The 23327-nt window shown below is 39.2% G+C and overlaps 1 protein-coding gene across 1 annotated transcript in view; it reads right to left on the bottom strand.

Annotated features, from left to right (window-relative positions):
* tanc2b (tetratricopeptide repeat, ankyrin repeat and coiled-coil containing 2b) overlaps positions 1-21817 on the bottom strand; it is a gene marked incomplete at its 5' end in the record, with an annotated part of 96144 nt that extends 74327 nt beyond the window's left edge. Inside the window, one exon of the mRNA XM_079388583.1 lies at positions 21706-21817. Coding sequence (XP_079244709.1) covers positions 21706-21817 — 112 coding nt within the window. The remainder of the gene's footprint in view (positions 1-21705) is intronic.
* Positions 21818-23327: the final 1510 nt, after the last annotated feature.

The raw sequence follows: 23327 nt of genomic DNA on the forward strand, positions 1-23327 counted from the left end.
ATTATCGTCTTGATGTCTGACACAACTATGTAATTTTTATAAAGAATATACTTACAGTAAGTGTGAACTGAATGTAACATTGAACAACATAAGAATGTAAGTTCAACACTGAAAATCACAAATTAATGAAAAAGAATTTTAGCTAAAAATGTATATTAAATGCAGTTAGCTGAGGCTTTAAGAAGGACTGACTTCTTTCGCCTTTAAAATATGGTTAAAGTGTATGAATGGCATTTATGGTAAACTAAAACGTACTTCAATGTCATTTCTATTGAAACTTGAATGTCATGTATTTAAACATATTTGCATTTACACACCAATGCAATGAAGTTGCAATTTAGTACATTTAAATATATTAACTTTTAAACATAATATCAAAATTTACGCAACAGTTGAAATGATAAACAAGTATTTTACGTGTGCTTTAGTATGTTAGTCAACACATTAAAATAAGTGTGATGCAATAAAGCATGGCAAAAGATTATTAAAAAATAATAATTTAAAATGTAGCCTATTTCAAAGTAAAACTTTAATCTGACATTTTTACAAGTGCATTTTTTAGAGTGTACTTAAGTGTGTAAAGAAACGGTTATGAAAGTAACTCTTTATTTCTCAAAAATACTACAAGTGCAAGTTCACTTCTCTTTCACAAATGGAAATTAGCAAACATTTAAGCATCTTAATTTGTGACCCTGCAGCACAAAAGCAGTCATCAGTAACAGTTATATTTGTAGCAATAGCCAACAATACATTGTATGGGCCAAAATTATCCATTTCTCTTTTATGCCAAAAATCTGTTACAGAAGAGGTACGGAGACAGAGATGGGGTTTAACATGTTGTTTATTTGAACCAGCAGTGAGGTAGAAGCAGACGAATTGGGATGAGTACTTGACTTGGGATATTGAAAGGATAAGCTGGAGTGTAACCCATGACCTCTCCTCTGGACCATACCCCTCCCAATTGATGAGGTATTCTAGTTTACCGCCTCGGCGTCGGGAGTCCAAAACCTCCTTCACCTGGTAGATGGTACCGTCTTCTAGGATCAACGAGAGAGGGGGATCTTCCGTGGGGCCAGGCTCTGTGGGGGAAGAAACAGGAGAGTGGTATGGTTTAAGTAAAGAGACGTGAAAAGTCGGGTGAATTCGGTATTGTGAGGGAAGTTGGAGCTGGTAAGTGACTGGGTTGATCTGTCTTACAATGGGGAAGGGGCCAACAAATGTGGGACTCAATTTCCTGCAGGGTAGACGCATCCGGATGTCCCTGGTTGACAGCCAGACCTTCTGACCGGGTTGGTATTGGGGAGCTTCGGATCTACGAAGGTCGGCTGTCATCTTACGTCTACGCACTGTAGGTGGTGGTGAGCGGCGTCCCAGACCCTCTCGCTCTCCCGGAACCAGTGATCAACCGATGGTAAGTCCGATGGTTCGCCTGACCAGGGGAACATGGGTGGCTGGTAACCGAGTATGCACTGGAACGGAGTCATACCGGTGGCTGGTTGGCGCAGTGAATTCTGGGCATACTCGTGATTGAACATCAGTTCCGCCGCCTCCTTCCTCTCATAGGTTTGCCCACCGCTATGGAGGCAGCGGAACTGATGTTCAATCACGTCTTCCAGTACTTTGGAATTCCTGAAGACATCGTATCTGACAGAGGACCCCAGTTCATTTCGAGAGTGTGGAAGGCCTTCTTCAAACTCCTAGATGTGGCCATCAGCCTATCTTCTGGCTACCATCCCCAGACGAACGGGCAGACTGAAAGGAAGATTCAAGAGGTAGCCAGTTTTCTCCGAACTTTCTGCCATAGCCAGCAGGACTCCTGGAATCAGTTTATTGGCTGGGCCGAGTAAGCCTTGGAGAAGCGGTCGACTATGACAAAGATGCAGGTATTTCCGTCTGAGGGGGGTAGGTCAGTGACGAAGTCAACTCCTAGATGTGACCAGGGGCGGTTTGGAACGGGCAGAGGAAGAAGCTTGCCTGCAGGTAATCGCAGAGGGTTCTTGGCCATGGCGCAGTCTGCGCATCCGCGGATAAACCTCCGAACATCCTCTGCCATATTAGGCCCCCAGAAGCGATCTCTCAGCAGCGAGAGGGTATTGTTGGCCCCTGGGTGGCCAGTGCCCAGAGAGGTATGCACGGAGAGGATGAGTTGTAAACGTTGGGACCTGGGGATATATTGTAGACCTGGAGGACAGCCCGACCGGATGCTTGTGGAGGCATTGGAGGAGGTGGCCGGATCGGATTCCCACTGGATGGGACTGACATACAGCTTCTCAGGGATAACCGGTTCTGGTTCTTTGGTGCATTCATCTTGGGAGTCAAAGAGACGGGAGAGGGCATCAACCTTGGAACCTGGACGGTAGGAGATGGTGAAATCGAAACGTGTGAAGAAAAGCGCCATCGGGCCTGACGGGGGTTTAATCTTCTGGCTTCCCGGGGATACTGCAGGTTTTTATGGTCGGTAAGGACAACGAAAAGATGTTGTGCGCCCTCCAACCAATGCCTCCACTCCTCAAGGGCTAGCTTGATGGCCAGAAGCTCCCTGTTGCTGATGTCGTAATTCCTCTCCGCCGGGCTGAGCTTGCGAGAGAAGAAGGCGCATGGATGGAGTTTGGCTGGGGTCCCCTGCCGTTGGGAGAGAACGGCTCCAACTACTGACGTGGAGGCGTCGACTTCGACTATGAATGGTTTCCTGGGGTCGGGGTGAACTAGGACAGGAGCTTGGGTAAATGCTTCCTTCAGTTGCTGGAAGGCTTGGGTGGCTGCCGGTGACCAATGTAGGAGTTTGGGTTTGTCTCGGAGCAGATTAGTCAATGGACTTGTGATTGCGCTGTAGTTCTGGATGAAGCGGCGGTAGAAATTGGCGAACCCCAGGAAACGTTGGAGTCCCTTGATGGAGTCAGGAGTGGGCCATTCTCTGATCGCCTTGACCTTCCCCTCGTCCATCTGGATACCACCGCTGCTGATGTTATAACCCAGGAACTGCACTGAGGGGAGATGGAAGGAGCATTTCTCAGCTTTGAGATACAGTTGATTCTCCCTCAGGCGTTGCAGGACCTCCGCAACGTGGCGACGATGTTCTGCCATACTCTGGGAGTAAATGAGGATATCGTTGATATACACTAACACAAACTTGTGCAGAAAATCCCGGAGTACCTCATGCATAAAATCCTGGAATACGGAGGGGGCGTTGACAAGTCCATAGGGCATGACTAGATACTCGTAGTGGCCTGTAGGGGTCACAAATGCGGTCTTCCATTCGTCCCCCTCACGTATCCGGATGAGGTTGTAGGCGCTGCAGAGGTCTAATTTGGTAAATACGGTGGCTCCGCGTAGATGTTCTAGCGCCGACGGGACGAGGGGGAGAGGATAACGGAATTTCACCGTTATATTGTTTAGTGCCCGATAGTCGATGCAGGGCCTCAATCCGCCATCTTTCTTGGCCACAAAGAAGAAACTGGACGAGGCAGGGGACGTTGAGGGACGAATGTAGCCTTGCTTGAGAGCCTCCTCAATATACTCCTCCATGGCCTTCTGCTCGGGTATGGAGAGTGGATATATCTTGCCACGGGGCACTGGCTCACCCGAAATAAGGCCAATTGCGCTGTCCCATGGCCGATGAGGAGGCAGCTGGGAGGCCTTCTGGGGACAGAAAACATCTTGGAACAGACTGTAACAGGAAGGGATGTCAATGGACAGTTTTTCAGGTGGGCTCTCTATGGACGTGGCATTAAGGGTCAAGGAATCTGAGGGTGGAGTGGATGGTCGTGGAACCTTTGGGAAACATCCTTGGAAGCACCGTTCTCCCCACTTTAGAACCTCCCGAGACTGCCAGGAGATGACGGGTTCATGTAGGACGAACCAGGGGCGTCCAAGGATTAAATCCGCAGTTGAACCCTCCAGAACCAGCAACTTAATATCCTCTTCATGCAGCAAACCAATTTTAAGGTGTACAGGACCAGAGACTCGATCTACGCACCTGCGGCTAATGGGAGTGCCGATTACTGACTGGATCTGGTAGCTCCTTTGTGTGGTTGTGGTTGGGAGCCCAAGCTGACGGCAGAGGGTGCCCGAGATGAAATTCCCAGCGGAGCCAGAGTCGAGGAGAGCGAGGGCTGAAATTGAGAATTTGGGGCCAGTAAGAAGTACTTCAGTGGTCAGTGGTTTTAGATTAGGCACGTCGGAATGGATGGAACTCACCATTAGGCGTGGGGGCATGAGGGTGCGTTGGTGTCCTCTCCCACCACAGTATAGACACAGGCCGAGGGAATGTAGTCTGGATCTTTCTTGGTTTGACAAACAGGAGTGATCGAGCTGCATCGGTTCTTGTGCTGGTTCAGGAGGGTATAGGTTGGTCTGACGGTGGAGGGCAGAGCTGCGGCGGGTCTCAGCGGATAATTCAGATAGGCAGGAGTGCATACGGGTGGAACAGCTGATGGAGTGCTGAATGAGACTTCCAGACCCAGTGAGTCGTCAAATGCTGCCAATTGCAGACGAAGGCGTGGTTCCAAACCCTGGCGGTAGGCGGTTAGGAGGGCCCGCTCGTTCCAACCGCTGGCTGCGGCAAGGGTGCGGAACTGCAAGGCGTAATCCTTTATGGGCAGTGAATTTTGACGTAAATGATCTAACTGGTCACAAATGGAAGTGTCTAGGGCAGGTTTCCCAAAAACCACTCGGAAATGGTGCATGAAATCTTGGGATGACTGAGTTACTGAACCACCCTGTGCCCAAATGGTTTCAGCCCACTGCAAGGCTTTCCCCTGGAGAAGGGAAATGTACGCTATCTTAGCGCTCTCGCTAGGGAAATGTGGTGCTTGCATCTCGAATGTGAGAGCGCATTGCAGCAAAAACCCGTTGCGATGGTGAAGAAGTGTTGCCAGAAGGAGCGGTGGAGACTGATGATAGTGCCGGGGAGAGTGCTCGTTTCATGATCTCGACGAGTTCCTGGAAGGGATCGGTGGTACTCATACTGCTGGTCGTCGGTGTGGTCCGGTCTTCTGTTACAGAAGAGGTACGGAGACAGAGATGGGGTTTAACAGGTTGTTTATTTGAACCAGCAGTGAGGTAGAAGCAGATGAATTGGGGTGAGTACTTGACTTGGGATATTGAAAGGATAAGCTGGAGTGTAATCTTCGGTCTTGCCTTTACAGGAATCCCGGAGCAATGGGCAGAGTGGTGGAGACACACACCGCAATCACGGAGCTGAATCAGAGAAGACACTGGAGCAGGTAGACGGGGAATCCTAGGAGCATACACAGAACAGGTAAGTACGTCAACAGGTTAGTATCACAGACAGGTAGCAGAACTAGGCTTGGGTAGCACTAGCAGTCCTCTTCGCATTAACGAGACCGGACGTCGAGTGTGTCTTTATAGGAGGCAGTGATGAGGGACATGATGACGTGCAGGTGTTCATGATCAGAACTCAGGTGAGGGTGTGCGCAGTGATTGGTTGGTGGCAGAGCCTGGCTGGTCTGTGACAAAATCATTAGGATATTAAGTAAAGATCATGTTCCATGAAGATATTTTGTACATTTCCTTCTGTAAATATATCAAAACTTCATTTTTGATTAGGAATATGCATTGCTAAGAACTTCATTTGAACAACTTTAAAGGAGATTTTCTCGATATTTAGATTTTTTTGCACCCTCAGATTCCAGATTTTCAAATAGTTGTATCTCAGCCAAATATTGTCCTATCATAACAAACCATACATCAATGGAAATATTATTTATTCAACTTTCAGGTGTATACATCTCAGTTTCAAAAAATTGACCCTTATGACTGGTTTTGTGCTCCAGGGTCACACATTGGTTTTCTGTAATGATAGTGTCAGATGCAATGGGACTTCAGAAGCGCATTCCACGAGAGCTTCAGATGCACAAGAGCTGCTGAACATGAAACCGTCTGCGGGAAAATGTTAAGCATTCACACAGAACTCACACTGACAGATGCCTCAACAACAGCAGGAGGCTGCGGATACAGCCCTTATGAGGACACTCTTCCTCACCGGATGTGTTCAAATACCACGGGAGACACAAAACTACTGAAGGTGCGTGTCAGCTCGCTGTGTTTCCGTGTATGAATGCTGTTTTTAGCTAGTGTGCATGAATTCTATCATGATGCTGAGCTCTGAACGCTGATATGCAACACATGAAATACTGAATGCGTTCACTGATGCTGAACATCAATCAAACACAAGCATTACAGTAACCAGATGCCCCAATCTGATCAGAGCTTTTGCCTTGTTTTCTGGTAAACAAGATTTATTTACTTGATAAGCAAAATCTCATGGGCTATTATACATTTTCAGAAATATTTCTTGGATTGAAGTTTATTTTTAATTAATTCGCAAATAGTTATGCTTGTTTCAAAGCATAAATTAAATAACATTTAGTGACGTTTTTGCCTCAAACTAGAAAAAATCTATTGAGCTAAAGTTGATTTATAATTTGATCTTTTTAAAAATGTTATTGGACAATAAGATGTCAGAATGAGAGTCCAAACAGCTGATACAAACATCACAATAATCCACTCCAGTCCATCAGTTAACATCTGGAGAAGACAAAAGCTGAGACAAATCCAGCATTAAGACGTTTTTAACTAAAATATGAGTTTATAATCCATAATAACTCTTCCTCCAGTGAAAAAGTGTTCTGGTCTGAATCAGGAGAGACATCTGCACAGATCAAGCAGCGTTTACAAGACAAAACAGATCTAAACTAATATGTGGCTGGATTTTGATGTGAGAGACAACAGCAGATGCACTTTTTCACTGGAGGAAGAGTTATTATGGATTATGGACTATCTTAGACATTAAAAACATCTTAATGCTGGATTTGCTTCATCTTTTGTCTTCTCCAGATGTTAACTGATGGACTGGAGTGGTGTGGATTATTGTGATGTTTTTATCAGCTGTTATCAGGACTCTCATTCTGACGGCACCTATTCACTATACTTAATTATGCATGTTTACTTTCTCTATTTTTAGATTTATATTACCTTTTCCATCACCTACCATTTATTTAATGTTCATCTTAAAAAATACTTTAATTTAATGACACTGTTAAATGTACTAGTATTTCTCACACTAAACATCAAACTTTTAGCATTTAAAACATAGTTTGTTTGTTTGTTTGTTTGTTTGTTCAATTTGGGACAGTACTATACAATTTTGGTAACACTTTAGTTTAGGGACCACTTCTCACTATTAACAAATTGCTTATTAGCATGCATATTACTAGTATATTAGCTGTTTATTAGTACTTATAAAGCATATATTAATGCCTTATTCTGCATGAGCATATCAGATCCCTTAATAAGCAGCAAATTTGGAGTTTATTGATGCAAGAGTCATAGCTAATAGTTAGTTAATAGGGAGAACTGGACCCCAAACTAAAATGTGAGCACAAATTTAATATCACACTTTCCTATCTGCAATTGTAAATTCTAAGTAATTATCATCTTATTGTTATCAGTCAGAATGGTAAAATCAGTGCATATAGAACTGGATGATTAACACAGTAAAACTGTCCAAACAGCACTGTATGATGGCATTTGTTGTTGTTACACTAAACACATTTTACTTTACAAGCTTTGCGAGTTAATAAATGTCATGTCGCATTACAAAAACTTTGATTCCTAAAATAAGCTCCATTTCCTTATGCAAGATAAAGCGTATTATACTTCTGATCACTGTGAACTCTGACAAGCTGTAGCACGGTGCATAAATTCATGAATCTAATGCTCTTCAAAGTGCGGATCACTGTCATGAGAAACAATTATGTGTGTTTTGTGTGCTTCAGGTTAATGTAATACAAAAAACACACACTTGAGAAGAGAACACACACTCCTAACAAAGCAAATCCTGGACGGGTTTCAGCAGAGCGTGTCTAATACTTCCTTCAGATACAACATCTGCTGCATCTCTGAGAGCTAAACAACTGGCTGTTCAAGTTCACTTGAGGTCAGCGGCAATGAAGACACATCTCAAAACACTCACACCACCAGTGCGCTTTGTTCCTGCGTGTGTGTGTCTGTATGTGTGTGTGTATGCAATGAGTGCATATGCTGGAGAAATAGATGTTTGTGATGACTCAATGAGAGAGTTTTATTCCTGTCAGTCCTCAACACAAACTCCCAGAACACAGATGCTTCTCAAACAACACAAACTGAGTCATTCATGTGCATTTGCAAGTGAAATATGCAGCATTTGCAATATAGTCAGAGCTGAGAGAACATTAATCATGCATTTATATTTATTTAAAATCATGCATTGGTTTGTAATTGTGTCACAGCTTTGTACTAGTGCAATTATCAGAAAAGGATCTGAAACAAAGAGACTGAGCTGATTTAAATCATCAAAAGTCATCACATCAAAAGTTAGAAAATAATCTACACACTACAGTTTCCAGCATGTCAGAAAATACAGCTGTGATTTCAGTTCTGATTGAAAGAATATATTTAAGCACAAATTCATTCCAAATTTTATTAAAAAAAAAATTCTTGAAAATGCTGAAAAAGTGAGCATGCAAGTCATTTGAGGCAATGCAAGTTATATAAAAAATATTATATACATATAATGAAAGTGGCAATAAAAAATTACAGTAAAGACATTAATAATGTTACAAAAGACTTCAAATAAATGCTGTGCTTTTGAACTTTCTATTCACCTGTGAATCCTGGAAAATCAAAAGTTTCACAGTTTCCACAAAAATATTGTGCAGGACAACAGTTTTCAACATTGATAATAATCAGAAATGTTTCTTGAGCAGTAAATCAGCATATTAGAATGATTTCCGAAGATCATGTGACACTGATGCATGTGCATCTATTTAGCCGCTTCTCAATATTATTAACTCATCGTTATCTTTAGGTCACGTCCCAAAACCATTCAAGCTGGCGGTTATTAAGCCTCTTATTAAGAAACCACTTAAAATGATTCTCTATGAAGAATTTCAGTCAGGTTTCAGGCCTCACCATAGTAAAGAAACTGCACTTGTTAAAATTACAAATGACTTGCGACTTGCTTCAGATCAAGGCTGCATCTCATTGCTAGTATTACTTGATCTTAGTGTCCTGCGTTCGACACTATAGACCATGACATACTCATAGATCGATTACAAAACTATACTGGTATTCAAGGGCAGGCTTTAAGATGGTTTAGATCCTACCTGTCCGATCGTTACCACTTTGTTCATTTAAATGGAGAGTCATCACAATTATCACCAGTAAAGTATGGAGTAACACAAGGATCAGTCCTAGGTCCTCTGCTATTTTCAATATACATGTTGCCTCTTGTTAATATTATTAGAAAATACGGGATTAGTTTTCATTGTTATGCTGATGATACTCAACTATATATCTCAACAAGACCAGATGAAACTTTTAAACTATCAAAGCTAATAGATTGTGTAAAAAATTGATTACCAATAATATCCTCCTATTAAATTCAGATAAGACAGAGATATTACTTATTGGACCAAGTAACAGTTCACAGAATCTCTTGGATTACAATTTGCAACTAGACGGATGCACTGTCACGTCCTCTAAAGTCAAAAATCAGGGTGTTATATTAGACCGCAACTTGTCCTTTGAAAATCATATTTCCCATGTTACAAAAACAGCATTCTTCCATCTTAGAAACATTGCCAAGCTTCGAAACATGCTTCCTGTTTCTGATGCAGAAAAGCTAGTTCATGCATTCATGACCTCTAGACTGGACTATTGTAATGCACTGCTAGGTGGTTGTCCTGCATCTTCAATAAACAAGCTACAGATAGTCCAAAATGCAGCGGCTAGAGTTCTTACCAGGTCAAGAAAATATGATCATATTACCCCAATTTTACAGTCTCTGCACTGGCTACCTATTCAGTTCTGTATCATTTACAAAATATTATTACTTGCCTATAAGGCCCTAAATGGTTCAGCTCCTGCGTACCTAACTTGTCTTCTACCACGCTACAACCCAACCCGCTCCCTAAGGTCGCAAAACTCTGGACTTTTGGTAGTACCTAGGATAGCAAAGTCCACTAAAGGAGGTAGAGCTTTTTCACATTTGGCTCCTAAACTCTGGAATAGCCTTCCTGATAACGTTCGGGGTTCAGACACACTCTCTCTGTTTAAATCTAGATTAAAGACACATCTCTTTAGCCAAGCATTCACATAATGCATCTTATAATCTTGTACTGCAGTTATATCTGATCAAATGTACATTATTATTATTCTTTAGCTTGGGTTGAACAAATCATTTTTGCTTCGATGGAACAGCAGCTACGCTAATTATGTCTCTATTTGTTTCTCTGTTGATTAACATCCCGTGGTAACTAGGAATGACAGAAGCTTCAGTCTGGATCCAACCCTTAAATGATCTGAGATGACCGAACACCTGAGAAAAGATGATGCCAACCCCTCAGAGGACCTCAGAGGATGCCAACGCTCAGACAACATACAGAATTACCACATTTTGCCCTAAGTTAAATATATTAAGGTTCTGCGATATATAAATATATTGTGGAAACTTAAATTCCTGTAGAGCTGCTTTGCAACAATTTGTATCGTAAAAAGCGCTATACAAATAAACTTGAATTGAATTGAACTGAAGACTGGAGTAATGATGTTGAAAACACAGATTTGATCACAGAAATAAATTACAGTTTAACACATATAAAAAAAAAGAAGAAGGTACGCACATTCAAGAGTATCTCGATCAGGTGCAAGATCAAAAAGTGATCAGAAAAAGTAGAAAAAATATCTGCACACTGTTAATCCCTTTATTTTAAATGTTTAAAAAGCGACGTTTCGGTCAGAAGACCTTCATCAGACAAACACAGAGTTTAACACATATTCACATAGAAAACAGCTGTTTGTAATTGTAATAATATTTCCCTGTTTTACTGATTTTACTGCATTTTTAAACAAATAAATGCAGATTTAGTGAGCAGAAGAGACTTGACTTACATTTTACTGACTTTGACAGAATTTTAAGAATGTATGCAAAAAGTGTTCAACCTCTTTTTTATGCATCTCATTAAACAGCATTATGTCTGAAGTATATATCAACCATCTGACACAGCACTGGAAGTCTAATATTGGCTTAAACATCATGTTCAGAATAAATCTGAAACATGAAGTGGATGATGGCATGAGGTCTGAATAAACTACAAGGTTCCACCTGTCAAATTTCCCAGCATTACCCTCTTGTTTCTCAAGAAAGCTTTGGAAGTGCAGCAAAAGCATGTTATGAAGGACACACTCAGCTTCTCTGCTGTGCTAATGAGCAAACCAAAACACAGCTAATAACGTCAGCCACACAAATCACAGCACTGATCGCTCCTCAGCGGCGACTGAACACCGGGAATTTGGCGAACTAATCAAAATGACATCTTTCAGCGCGTGTGTTGATTGTGAATAGAGCAGAGGACAGGGAGGATATTAAAAAGATGTGTTGGTATTTAATGTGTGAGCTGCGTCCAGGCCTGCGTCTCTGAATCACCCGCTGATGCTCAATAGCACAAGCAGAGGCTGTGTCGATATGCAGAAATTATATTTAGTGGCTTTATCAGATCATTGCATTAGCATGGTGTAGGATTTCTCTTCATTCATTTCATATTTACACAATAGTTTTCCTGGGAAAATGAAAACTAAGAAATGCACTCAGATCCTGGTTCAGGTTTGATCTGGTTCACTGTCCCATAAAAAATACATAAAGTTCCAAAAATACAAATTAGGCAACATCATGAATATCAGAATGATTTAAAGCATTCTTATTTGTTCAGAGGTGTTTAATATAAATGTAAATGTAATATCAAAGTAGAAATTGTGTTTGAGCTGGTAAATCTAATTTATTTACATTTTGAATATTTTAAAACGATTTATTTCAATAAATTTATATTTATTTCAATACATTTTCAAGACTTAATTTGGTAACACTTTATAATAACGTCCAGTTATAAGTAATTTATAAGTGATTAGTTAATGATTAACTAATCGTTTACAAAACATTCATAAGCAATTAATAAGTGATATGCTAACAATTTGTGTATGTTTTGTTAATTCATTTAAAAGTCATTTACAAGTAATTAGCTAATGATGAACTAATCATTTACAAAACATAACTATACATTCACAAATGATTAAGTAATATGCTAACGATTTATAAATCTGTCATAAGTTATCTTTATAAATAGCATCATGAAATAATTAAACACATCCTTAATGGTTAATAGTTACTAGTTAATATATTATTAATCACTTATAAATCATTGAAATGTCAACATTGTACTATTATCTCAATAAACATTATAAATCATTTACAAAGCTTTCTGCATCCCCTAATCTAAAGTGTAAACTACTCATCAGTTGTAAATGTTTTGCAAACTTTATGGTTTCCAGTCGTGTGTGCGTAAATATATATATATATATTCACAAACAACCTGTAACCTGGAAGGTTTGTAAAACATTTATCATTAAAACATCTATAAATATATTATGCCTCACAAAAAAACCAAAAAAAAGTCCTTCTCCTTCAGTCAGACATGTATCGTAACTATTTTGAATCTCCTGTTAAATATTGTTCAATATTTCAGTGATCTTGAAGCCTGTTCACTTATGGCTGATTGACTAATTGAGCAGGAGATGAAATATAGATGAGAGCGAGGGGAGATCCTGAGTGAAGAGCTCTCCAGCACCAGCAGCACGCTTCACACGCTTGTGTCAAAACCAGCACAAAAACTGCAGCCAAGACTGTTTTCTTTAAGTTTCATTCCAAACCCACTAAAACACACCGCTCAACAAAATAAATGAATAAATAAATGAACCCAATTTTTCCCCAAAAAGTCAAATAAAAGTCAACTTATTTCAACTGGTATCACTTGCATTACTTGTAGACTACTTTTAAGTTCCATTAAAAGCCACTAAAAAACTCATGCAGCAAATAATGATAATAATAATAATAAAATTAAACAAACAAATCTATAAAAAGTAACTCAGTACCTGATATCCCTTGTCTTTCAGATGTCTACATTTCAAGGCAAAAACTATTTTCAAATAATAATACTAAAAAGATAAAAATGAATAAATAAACACCACTTTTCGACTATTTTACATTCCATTCAAAGCACACTGAAAACTCATGTTTACAGCATAAATCAATCAATCAAAAAAATTATCAAATAATAATAATAATAATAGTGCTGTCAAAAGATTAATCGTGATTAATCGCATCTGAAATAAAAGTTTTGTTTACATAATATATTTATACACACACATACATGTATATATTTAAGAAAAATATGTTGTTTATATATTAAATATATTACTTTATGATATAATGAATATGAATATAAATATATACATGCAAATACATTCATATTTTCAAAATACATGCTGTATGTGTGCGTATTTATATATACATAATAAATATACACAGTACACACATATATATATTATGTAAACAAAAACTTTTATTTTTGGATTAATCATTTGACAGCACTAAATAATAATAAAAAATAAATAAAAAAATACCAGCAGGGATCACTTGTCTTTGAGATTTCTTTCCTTCAAAGACAAAGACTTTTTGAATAAAGAAACAAATAAATAAATAAAGTCACAAATATATAACTTCAGCTTATATCACCTTTTAAAGATGACTTTCTTTCCAGGAGAAGACTATGTTTCTATTCAAAGACACTAAAAATAGCTGTTTAAATTTGTTTAATAATATATAAAAACTTAAAAAATAAATAAATAAAAATTATTTCAAAATGAATGCATTAATAAATAAAACAAATTCTTTCCAAAAAAGGGCACATTACATCAACTGCTATCACCTTTTAAGAATGAATGGCAAACTGAAAGAATCTGGACTCCTGGAAAATGAGTAGATGCCAATCAGATTGTGGCCAAATATATGTGGAATATATATGCCTTCTGTGAAGCTGGATGCTGTGGAGCTGTGGGGTTTGTTCTCATCCAGACTCGAGAGCATCGGTCAGATCACTGCTCCAGCTCATCACACGGGTTAAACAGAGCCATTATTATTAGTCTCACTCATCTGTCTGTGCTTAAAGTGAAAATGATGCACAATGCAACACATTCACAGCCCATAGGAATATATTTGATGCATATATATATTTACTTATTGATGAATACTTGGAGCAGGACTTTAGACCAATGATATTTAAGCAAAATCCCATTCATTTTCTACATAGGGAACTGATTGTGAATGATAACATATGAACCTGTTATGAGCTACGAGGTTGTTAATCGATGATGATATATGCTTTTGTTGAAGCCATCGGTCCAAATTATTTCACCTTATTTTTTTAAATAATCAGTGGAATTCCTAGTGAAAACTACATTACCCATGATTCTGCAACAAAGTCTCCACCAAACAGAGAATCAAAACACGGAAAAAATCCCACCCCTCCCCTGCAAATGATTTAATCAAGTGAATCTCCCTACAACATCAGGCTACTTAAAGCTGCAGTCCGTAACTTTTTTGGGTTAAAAATGATCCGAAATCAATATTGGAGCAAGTACATAACCACCCAATGTTCAAAACTATCGCCTTACTTTAGCCCGATTCACAACGGTTAGCTTATAATAATGTTTTCTAATTTGAGTGGTACTGGTAGGTTTCCACAGGAAATTCAAGCGTGGCTCTGCATCATTACGTCACGTCTGTAAACATAAAGAAGCTGTCCCGGCTAGTAGGCTATCACATGTGAGGATCCTGCAGGTGGCGGCTCGTTTATAGCCTTTTCTCACAGCAGCTGGAATAATTAAATGTATCATTTTGATGGCAGATTGTGATCCAGAAAGGATTATGTGTTTATGAAACACATGTGAATGAAATTAAATTATATTCCAGTTTTAAATGTGCTTGCTGTTTGGGGTAAAAGAATTTCTTAATATGAAATTCGAATGGCATGACAATTAGATTAGACTGTACAGAAATCGAAATCTACACGTTAATACACACTATACCCATAGTCATGCAATGCTGATGTTGTTAACATTATTAATTTGAGAATAAACTATAACAATAATAATAATTTGCATGGTTAGATGCTATATGAACTAACCAATCTTTAGATTTAATCACCATTGGTAGCGCAATTTATGGTAATGCTTTTTCCTTCAGTTGATCAGAACAAACATGGCAGACTTGTTACTTGTTCAGATGGCAATATACAGTGAAAATTCTTATTTGGGTCATATATTCCAAGATGTAGGCTGTGATTCCTAAGTACAGGATTCACACCGGTGCGGTGACTGACAGACTGACACACATACTCTTCAAAACATTAGATTCATCCGTGCTGAAGCCGTGACGGAGCACAACCCCACGCAAGGAAGATAATTCCGCACAGAGCTGCAATTCCAGGTTTTCAAACAGAGATGGCGACAAAGAGGCAAAACTTACGGACTGCAGCTTTAAATATTAGTATAAACATGCATACTTTGCAATGAATGTAAAATATGTTGTTTCTATACACAACCAACATCTTCGAGTCAACAGTTTTATATTTCTCTGTCATTTGTAATTGTAATAATTATGTCATTCACAATGCTTCATGGCATTGTAGATCTTTCCCTCATTAAATTTCATGTACCTTTGTTTTTGTTTTTTGTTTGTTTGTTTTTGTCTGACTTTCAAATACTTTTTTCCTTCAAATCAAAGTTTGTAATATTGTGATTCACTTCAGAACTGGCTGGTTTAGTTCAAAGATTATAAATTTAAACAGAAGAACTTAAAAAAAAAAAACTCAGTGTTTTGACTGCTCAAATGAACTGTGGTCAGTTAAGACAAAACTGACTAAAGACGTAACCTAGTGTATCAGTAGCACTGTTTCTAACAGGTCTAACAGCCTCTCTCTATAAACATACAAGCACTATTACAGAGTAACATGGAGGAAATGAGGAGGTGAGAATCGGTAATGTGGCTAATCAGACATGCTGGCATGCGGATCTTCATTGTAATGTTTAGTGAAGCAAGGCACAAGTAATAGCTGTGAGAGGAGAATATTACAAACAATCCCGAGGAAACGGACGGATGCTGACACGGGAGCACTTGAGGAGAAAGAAACAACGTCCCCCAAATATTTCACCGCTCTCAGTGTTGTTACAATGGACATTTTTAGAAGTTACAGTTTTTCATATTTTCACTCATCACACACTTAAAGTGCCTGTATTATGTATTTTTGAAGATGATCTTTCATGCAGTGTGTAACACAGCTCTAAGTGAATGAACACATCCTGCAAAGTTTTAAATCTGAAAGGGCACCGGGTATAAAGTTATTGTCTCTCTAAAGAAAGAGTCGACTCTGAATCATTGAAACGAGACATTTTTAAAACGAATCCCAAGCCGTGTCGTGTTGACGTCAACATGAAACATTAGCATATTGCCGCACATTTGCTGGTCTTTTCGACGTTGGTCTGAATGAAAATGCAAATTCATTCTTTGCCACTAGGTGTCGCTTTTGGAGCGGTTTCCCCGGTAACGCTGAACACAAAGCAGCACTGCTTCACAAACACTGCTTTATCGGGCGTTACAGGCGAGATGAGATGAAAATGAGACTAATCACCGCAGATTAGTGTCACGCAAACGAAGGGTTTGGAAAAATGAATCGTTGAGCGAATCGTTTGGGAGTCGTTGAGCAAATAAGGTAAAAATAAATGCATATTATAAGACAATGAAAGTGTTTTTTGACCTTGCATGCATGTCAACCTGTTGTTGGGGACTCCCAAAACCAAAATATGAACATTCCCCTGAGCCGTTATGAGATGTAAACTCAGTTGCAAGAAAAAAAGTAAGAATTGTGAGATGATAAAAAGCCACAATTACCTTTTAAATTTTTTTATTCAGTTGCGGAAACTTCCATGAGGTAGCTAAACATTGAATGTTTAAAAACTATTTTGTGATAGAAATGTTAATCACAACGATAATATCCAGTGCTGTAAAAAAAGGTATTCAGCTTCAAATGTAACGGTTTTGAATTGAAACAGCATTTATACTGTAATTTATATCATTCATGTAATGCATTTTGTAATTGAATGCAGTGAGACAAGAAACCAATATGCCCTTTTTAGCATATATGGCATATGATTAAGAGTGGTTGCATGCATATTTTAAAATAAAAATATAAATGCTTTCTGCATATTTCATGACACTTTCAAATTGAAACATGAACCTGTTTACTAAGATGTTTGCTGTACGTACAGTGGCAATTTGGAAATTAAATATCTCTATCACGTTTGATAAGAACATGAGTCACTATGCTAAACCCTTGTGGTAGTGTTAAGTGAGATAAAAACACATTTGCTGAAGCAACCATGCCATTTTAGCTTGTTTCTAGAGTCTTCAAGCTCTTCTATTGTGACTCGTGTTTCACAGGACTTGCACTCGAGCTCTTTGTATCGCAGGTTCAATGCTGTACCGGGTGCTCTATTGAGCAAGTTTACTACATCAGAAAAGACAAACATATGGAGCTGCTTATAAGATGCAAACATAAAACAAAATCACGCACTAAGTGTTTTGAGGTCATAACATAGTACTGTGCCAGGAACTGCACAAAAAATTGTTGGTGTTTTACTAAGACTAGTGTTTATTAGAGCTGGAAATTGCAGTGAATAGTATGTTTTTGGAGTGTCGCATGCACGTTTTTCCTATGTTGATTATTTTACAATAAATTAATAAGTTATTGTACTGTTTTCCTTTTTCTTTATTTCCTTAAATCTCTTTAAATCCTTCTTTAATTCCTTTAAATAAAAGGACATGTGTGACGATTACAACATAAAAAATTTGGACATTATTGAGAGCTGTGTAAATTGACTGCACGTTTTCAAATATTTCCGCGAGTTTTGAGTATGCGTAAGATAAGTGCTTATTTAAATTCAATTATGTGTAGATTGCATATGCTATCATTAAATTTCATCAGCCACCATGCTCTCCAGATATCCGTACTGGCATCGACATCAGTCAAATCCATACAGTATACAGAACTACATTTATGATCTATCTGCATACAAAGGGAATCTATGTAAGCGCACACATATGCTGGCCAGTGGAAGGCATGAGTGTTAGCTGTGGGGAAAGATCCAACACACTGTTAATCCCACGGCTCTGTTTTGTAAGCAAATCATTATCGAGACTATTAATGGCACACTGCAGAATTCTCCCTTCCTCCCTCTCTCTCTCTCTGTCCTTCACTTGCTCCCACTCAGTCTCTCTTTTCAGTCCATTTCTCCCACCTTCTCCATCTCCATTTCTCTCCGTCTGTTTTCGGGGAACCTTTTTAATGCGCGGTTTCATTTTTCCTCCCTCTTTCTCTGTTCCAAACCCTTGTGAGCTGCCTACGGAGGCATTTTAAGGCATCGCTGATGCGCTCCCGATGTGAAAGCTGATCTTAATGATTTTGACTCGCAAGAGATCTTGTTTTAGCCAAATTGTAACGGAGCAATGAATGTATTCTTCACAGGGAAGCCAATCCCACAATGCACTGCAATGAGCTCTGTGAAAATTGCTATAAAATTAGTATAAACCTATAATTCATTCAATATTAAAGTGGATAAACACTATTGAATTCAACTGAGTCTCTCATGCAGAGTACTACCTGTGCTGTGTGTGGAGTTGCTGTCTATGCAGAGTGATCCAAATTAGCCAATATTACTTATTCAGAACACTTTATGTGATTTGGAACCATCTACATGCACTACACTGTCTATGTAGAGCGTTCCAAATCAAGAACGTGTAATTTAGAACACTCTATATGATTTGGAACATTCTACATGCACTATGCTGTCTATAGTGTGTTCCAAATCAAGAACTTATAATTCAGAACACTCTATATGACTTGGAACCAGTTACATACACCATGCAGAGCATTCGAAACCTTCTCAATCACTATGCAGTCTATGTAGAGTGTTCCAAATCAGTAACATATTATTTTGAACACTCTATGTGATCTGAAACACTATACTTTCTATTTGCTGTTTGTGAAGAGCGTTCCACATCAAGCACTTATAATTTAGAGCACTCTACATACACTATGCTCTCTATGTAGACAGAGCATTCCAACCCAATAACTTGTAATTCAGAACACTCTATATGACTTGGAACATTCTACATGCACTATGCGCTCTATGTAGAGTGTTCCAAATCAGGCACTAATAATTTTGAACATTATACATGATTCAGAAAATTGTACATGGCATGCCCTACACTACAGTGTGTTCCAATTCAAACAATTATAATTTAGAACACTATACATGATTTGGAACAATAATTTCTATTCACTGATTGTGAAGAGTGTTCCACATCAAGCACTTTTATAATAATTTAGAGCACTCTACATAGATAGTGTGGGTCATGTATAGTGCTCCAAATCAAGAACATATAATTTATAATGATTTGAAACATTCTATATGCACTATGTTTTCTATGTAAAGCATTCCAAATGAATCGCCTGACTGCCAGGATGCTGTCTTAGAAGGAAGCTGTCTACGTAGGCAGCGAGACAGCTCAGTAGGGTTTGGAAAAGAGTGTCTGTGTTTCTTTACAAAAAAAAAAACTATTTGAGCTAAACGTGACTGAAAACATTGGACGCCAGCCTCCTACTGACTGTGTTAACACATTGCCTGGGCAACTTTAGCTAAATGACAGCAATGCTGAACATTTCAGACCCAGAGATATTCAAAAAGTAAAAGAGGGGGCAGAGAAGGAGAGGAGACGTTTCGAAATGAATCACTGGGAACATAAGAAATCTGAACATTTAGTACTACATGAGTTATGCCACACAGAACAAAAAGTGATGCTGCGAAACAGTCAACATCAAAACTAATATTCAGAGTCTTAATCTAGCTGGAAAAAAACTTTCTGTTCAACCATTCACTCTTAAATTCTCCATTTAAACATAAGAAATGCTTAAAATACTAGAACAAAGAGTCATAAAGAAATATGCATTGATTGAAACTACATAAAAGCCCATGCTAGACCAACAGTTTCTCCTAAATATTGTCCCAACCAGTCAAACACAATTGTCTTAATAAAACAAACTGAACAACATTACTGAAATGTTAAGGGGTTTTGAGTTCCCAGCATGCACTGCAGCATGAATAAATAATGGAGTGCTTACTTTTACAGTATTACTGTTTTGCAGTATTTTTGCTGTTTTGTAATTATTGTTAGTTATTTGTTGTGTTGTGACGTTAAGAGCTCATCTTTTTACATTTGTATGTTCCTGAGGTTTGTCTGTGAAGTCTACATCCATCTAAAACTACGGTATATGTCAGATATCTTTACTGTGTAAGGCCTTCACAAACACAGCTCACTTCATATATCAAGTGGCCTATAAAACTCAATTTGTTTACTATGTTGCTAACTGAAAATTTGAACAAGAAATCTGTAGTGTTGCCTTGATTAATTTATTGGCTGAATGAAATTTTTCAAATTCAAAAATAGTGTTACTTTGAACAACAGTTGAGAGAACCTAAAGAAAAACAAATCTGCATCATGCTGCACTGAATTTTAAAATTTCACCTGTGTGCTATTTTCAAAGTCTGACAGCTGTGTGTGAGGATGTTTTTATTGAATATCAGGCCACACTTTATTTTAAGGTCCAATTCTCGCTATTAACAAACCATTAACTATGACTTTTGCTTCAATAAACTCAACAAACTTCAATAAACTAATTTGCTGCTTATTAATAGTTAGTAAGGTAGTAGTTGTTAATTTAAGGTAAAGGGATGTAGAATATTGTCCTGCAGAATATGTGCTTTATGAGTACTTATAAACAATATGTTAATAATAGGCATGCTTATAAGCAACTAGTTAATAGTGAGAATTAGGATGATAATGGAAATTCAGAAGGGTTTTTTTTTTGGGGGGGGGGGGTCAATTTAACAGTATAAATCAACATTCAGTTTAATTGCATGGAAACGAGCAGCTTGAACCTTCTGTGAAACATCTCCTTATGTGTTCCAAAGTTTGATTCTGACTTCAAGCGTTTAAAATGACACAAGGGTGAATAGACGATGATAGAATTTACATTTGGCTCACCATCACTTTAAAAACAGGGACTGTCGTCCCTAAAGAAACCTGCACATAAGTTTACTTCAAAGGGCACAATGGTGTCTTTCTCGATCACCACACTGAGCCCTGAGGTCACACCCTGTTTGATCCTGAAAAAACTACAAGCATTACACAGAAACTCTGCCATGACCTTGGAAACTGATAGTATAGCAGTAAACATCCAAATTTAGCACAGGTGACTCTGTAAACATGCAACAAATGCGTTTGAAGCTTCAACATGCACCAGATTGCACCGAATGTTTGTTAATTGAGACTTTACAACCACATGCAAACCCAAGCTGCCTGGGTGCGATTCAGCTAACAAATCACGTAGCGGCCCTCGAAATGGTGGACGCCGAGGGGTCAAAGACTGGAACTGAAGAAAGCTGAGAACATTGCAGCACACTCCACCTCCCACATGTCCTCAGCATAAACACTCATTCAAACCAGCCTCGTCTAGACAACATCGCATCCTTCAGATTAAAACCATCCAACACGCAGATACATCAACATACCATACTACCGCGGCACCCATCCATTTCTTCACCGTCTCAGGAACAGAGCGGTTATGAGCGTGTAGGAGGAGAGAGAGTGAGGTTAGGTAAGGAGATGTGTGGAGGGTGGGGTTCGGCGCTCACCATGCTCAACCCAAACCCCGCATTGGGCTGGCAGGTGGGTGTAGATCTGTCCTCCCTCTCCGTCCACAGACACACACAGCCCCTGCGATCCTCTCACCGACGGCCAGCTCATCCACGCGCGTCCGCAGCTGCTCTCTCCGATGGAACAGCGAGGGTGGGATCAGGAAGGCGGCTCAGGGGAAGCGCGTCAGGGAAGAAGCATTCCTTGGGTTTGGGTGGACAGGTAAACCTTAAAGCGGAGTCGCTTTCCTGAGGAAGCCTAGCAGCTCGTCTTCCTTCCACGCGGAGAATCCAGAGAGAGACAGAGAGAGATTGAGAGAGAGAGAGAGTCTACAGCTACAGTCCATGAATGGTGCAGTGCTGCTGTTGTCATGGTAACCACTGGGGAGGAGGCTGGTAAAGTGGTGAGGGGGAGTGAGAGAGAGAGAGACAGAGAGAGAGAGAGAGAGACAGAGAGAGAGAGATGCTCTGCAGAGGGACACTGGAGCGCAGGAACGACAGACTGGAGAAACTGGAGGCTCTGGGTTTGCTGTGACCTCATGTTACCCTTGGAAATGCCATCTAGTCCATTCATCACATTATCAGTCTATGTTCATCTCACAGTTGCCCCTGCTTCTTATTTTATAATACATTCATTCATATGAATATGGGGTGATAAAAACATTAATGTGCTGTTTGTGCTCATTTAAACTTTTAACGGAATAGCATCAAAGTGTGTGTGTGTGGGTGTGTGTATTTATTTTTATTTTTCAATGCAATGAAAGTCAATGGGTTCCAATGTTTGTTTGGCTTTAAATGCATGGACAAAGTTGAAACACAAAGTAGAAATGTATACATAAACACCAGATATTTTTATTTTTACATATACATATGTTTATATACTTTGGGCATTTATTTTAGTACATCAAATTAAACTAAATAATTTTTTGTTAATATTTCCTTAATAATAATAATAATAATTAGTGCTGTCAAATGATTAATCACATCCAAAATAAAAGTTTTTGTTTACATAATAGACCAGCAGCCATATCACCCTGCAGCCCAAGACTGGTTGCCCACTGAAGCTAAGCAGGGTTGAGCTGGTCAGTACCTGGATGGGAGACCTCCTGGGAAAACTAAGTTGCTGCTGGAAGAGGTGTTAGTGAGGCCAGCAGGGGGTGCTCACCCTGTAGTCTGTGTGGGTCCTAACACCCCAGTATAGTGACGGGGACACTATACTGCAAAAAAGCACTGTCCTTCAGATGAGACGTTAAACCGAGGTCCTGACTCTCTGTGGTCATTAAAAATCCCAAATTTCCCCTTTGGCCTCTGACCATCATGGCCTCCTAATCATCCCTATACAGTGATTGGCTTCATCACTCTGTCTCCTCTCCACCAATAAGCTGATGTGCGGTGGGCTTTCTGGCGCAATATGGCTGCCGTCGCATCATCCAGGTGGATGCTGCACATTGGTGGTGCTTGAGGAGATTCCCCCCTTCTATGTAGAGCGCTATATAAATGTAACAAATTAATACATATATGTGTACTGCTTATTAATGTATATATTGTAACGGGGCGAACAAGACGTGAGACGTGCGGATCCATGTGCAAGCTTTTATTAATAAACATAGTCAATAACATGC

Source organism: Barbus barbus (genome assembly GCF_936440315.1).
Source record: "Barbus barbus genome assembly, chromosome: 32".
Lineage (NCBI taxonomy): Eukaryota > Metazoa > Chordata > Actinopteri > Cypriniformes > Cyprinidae > Barbus > Barbus barbus.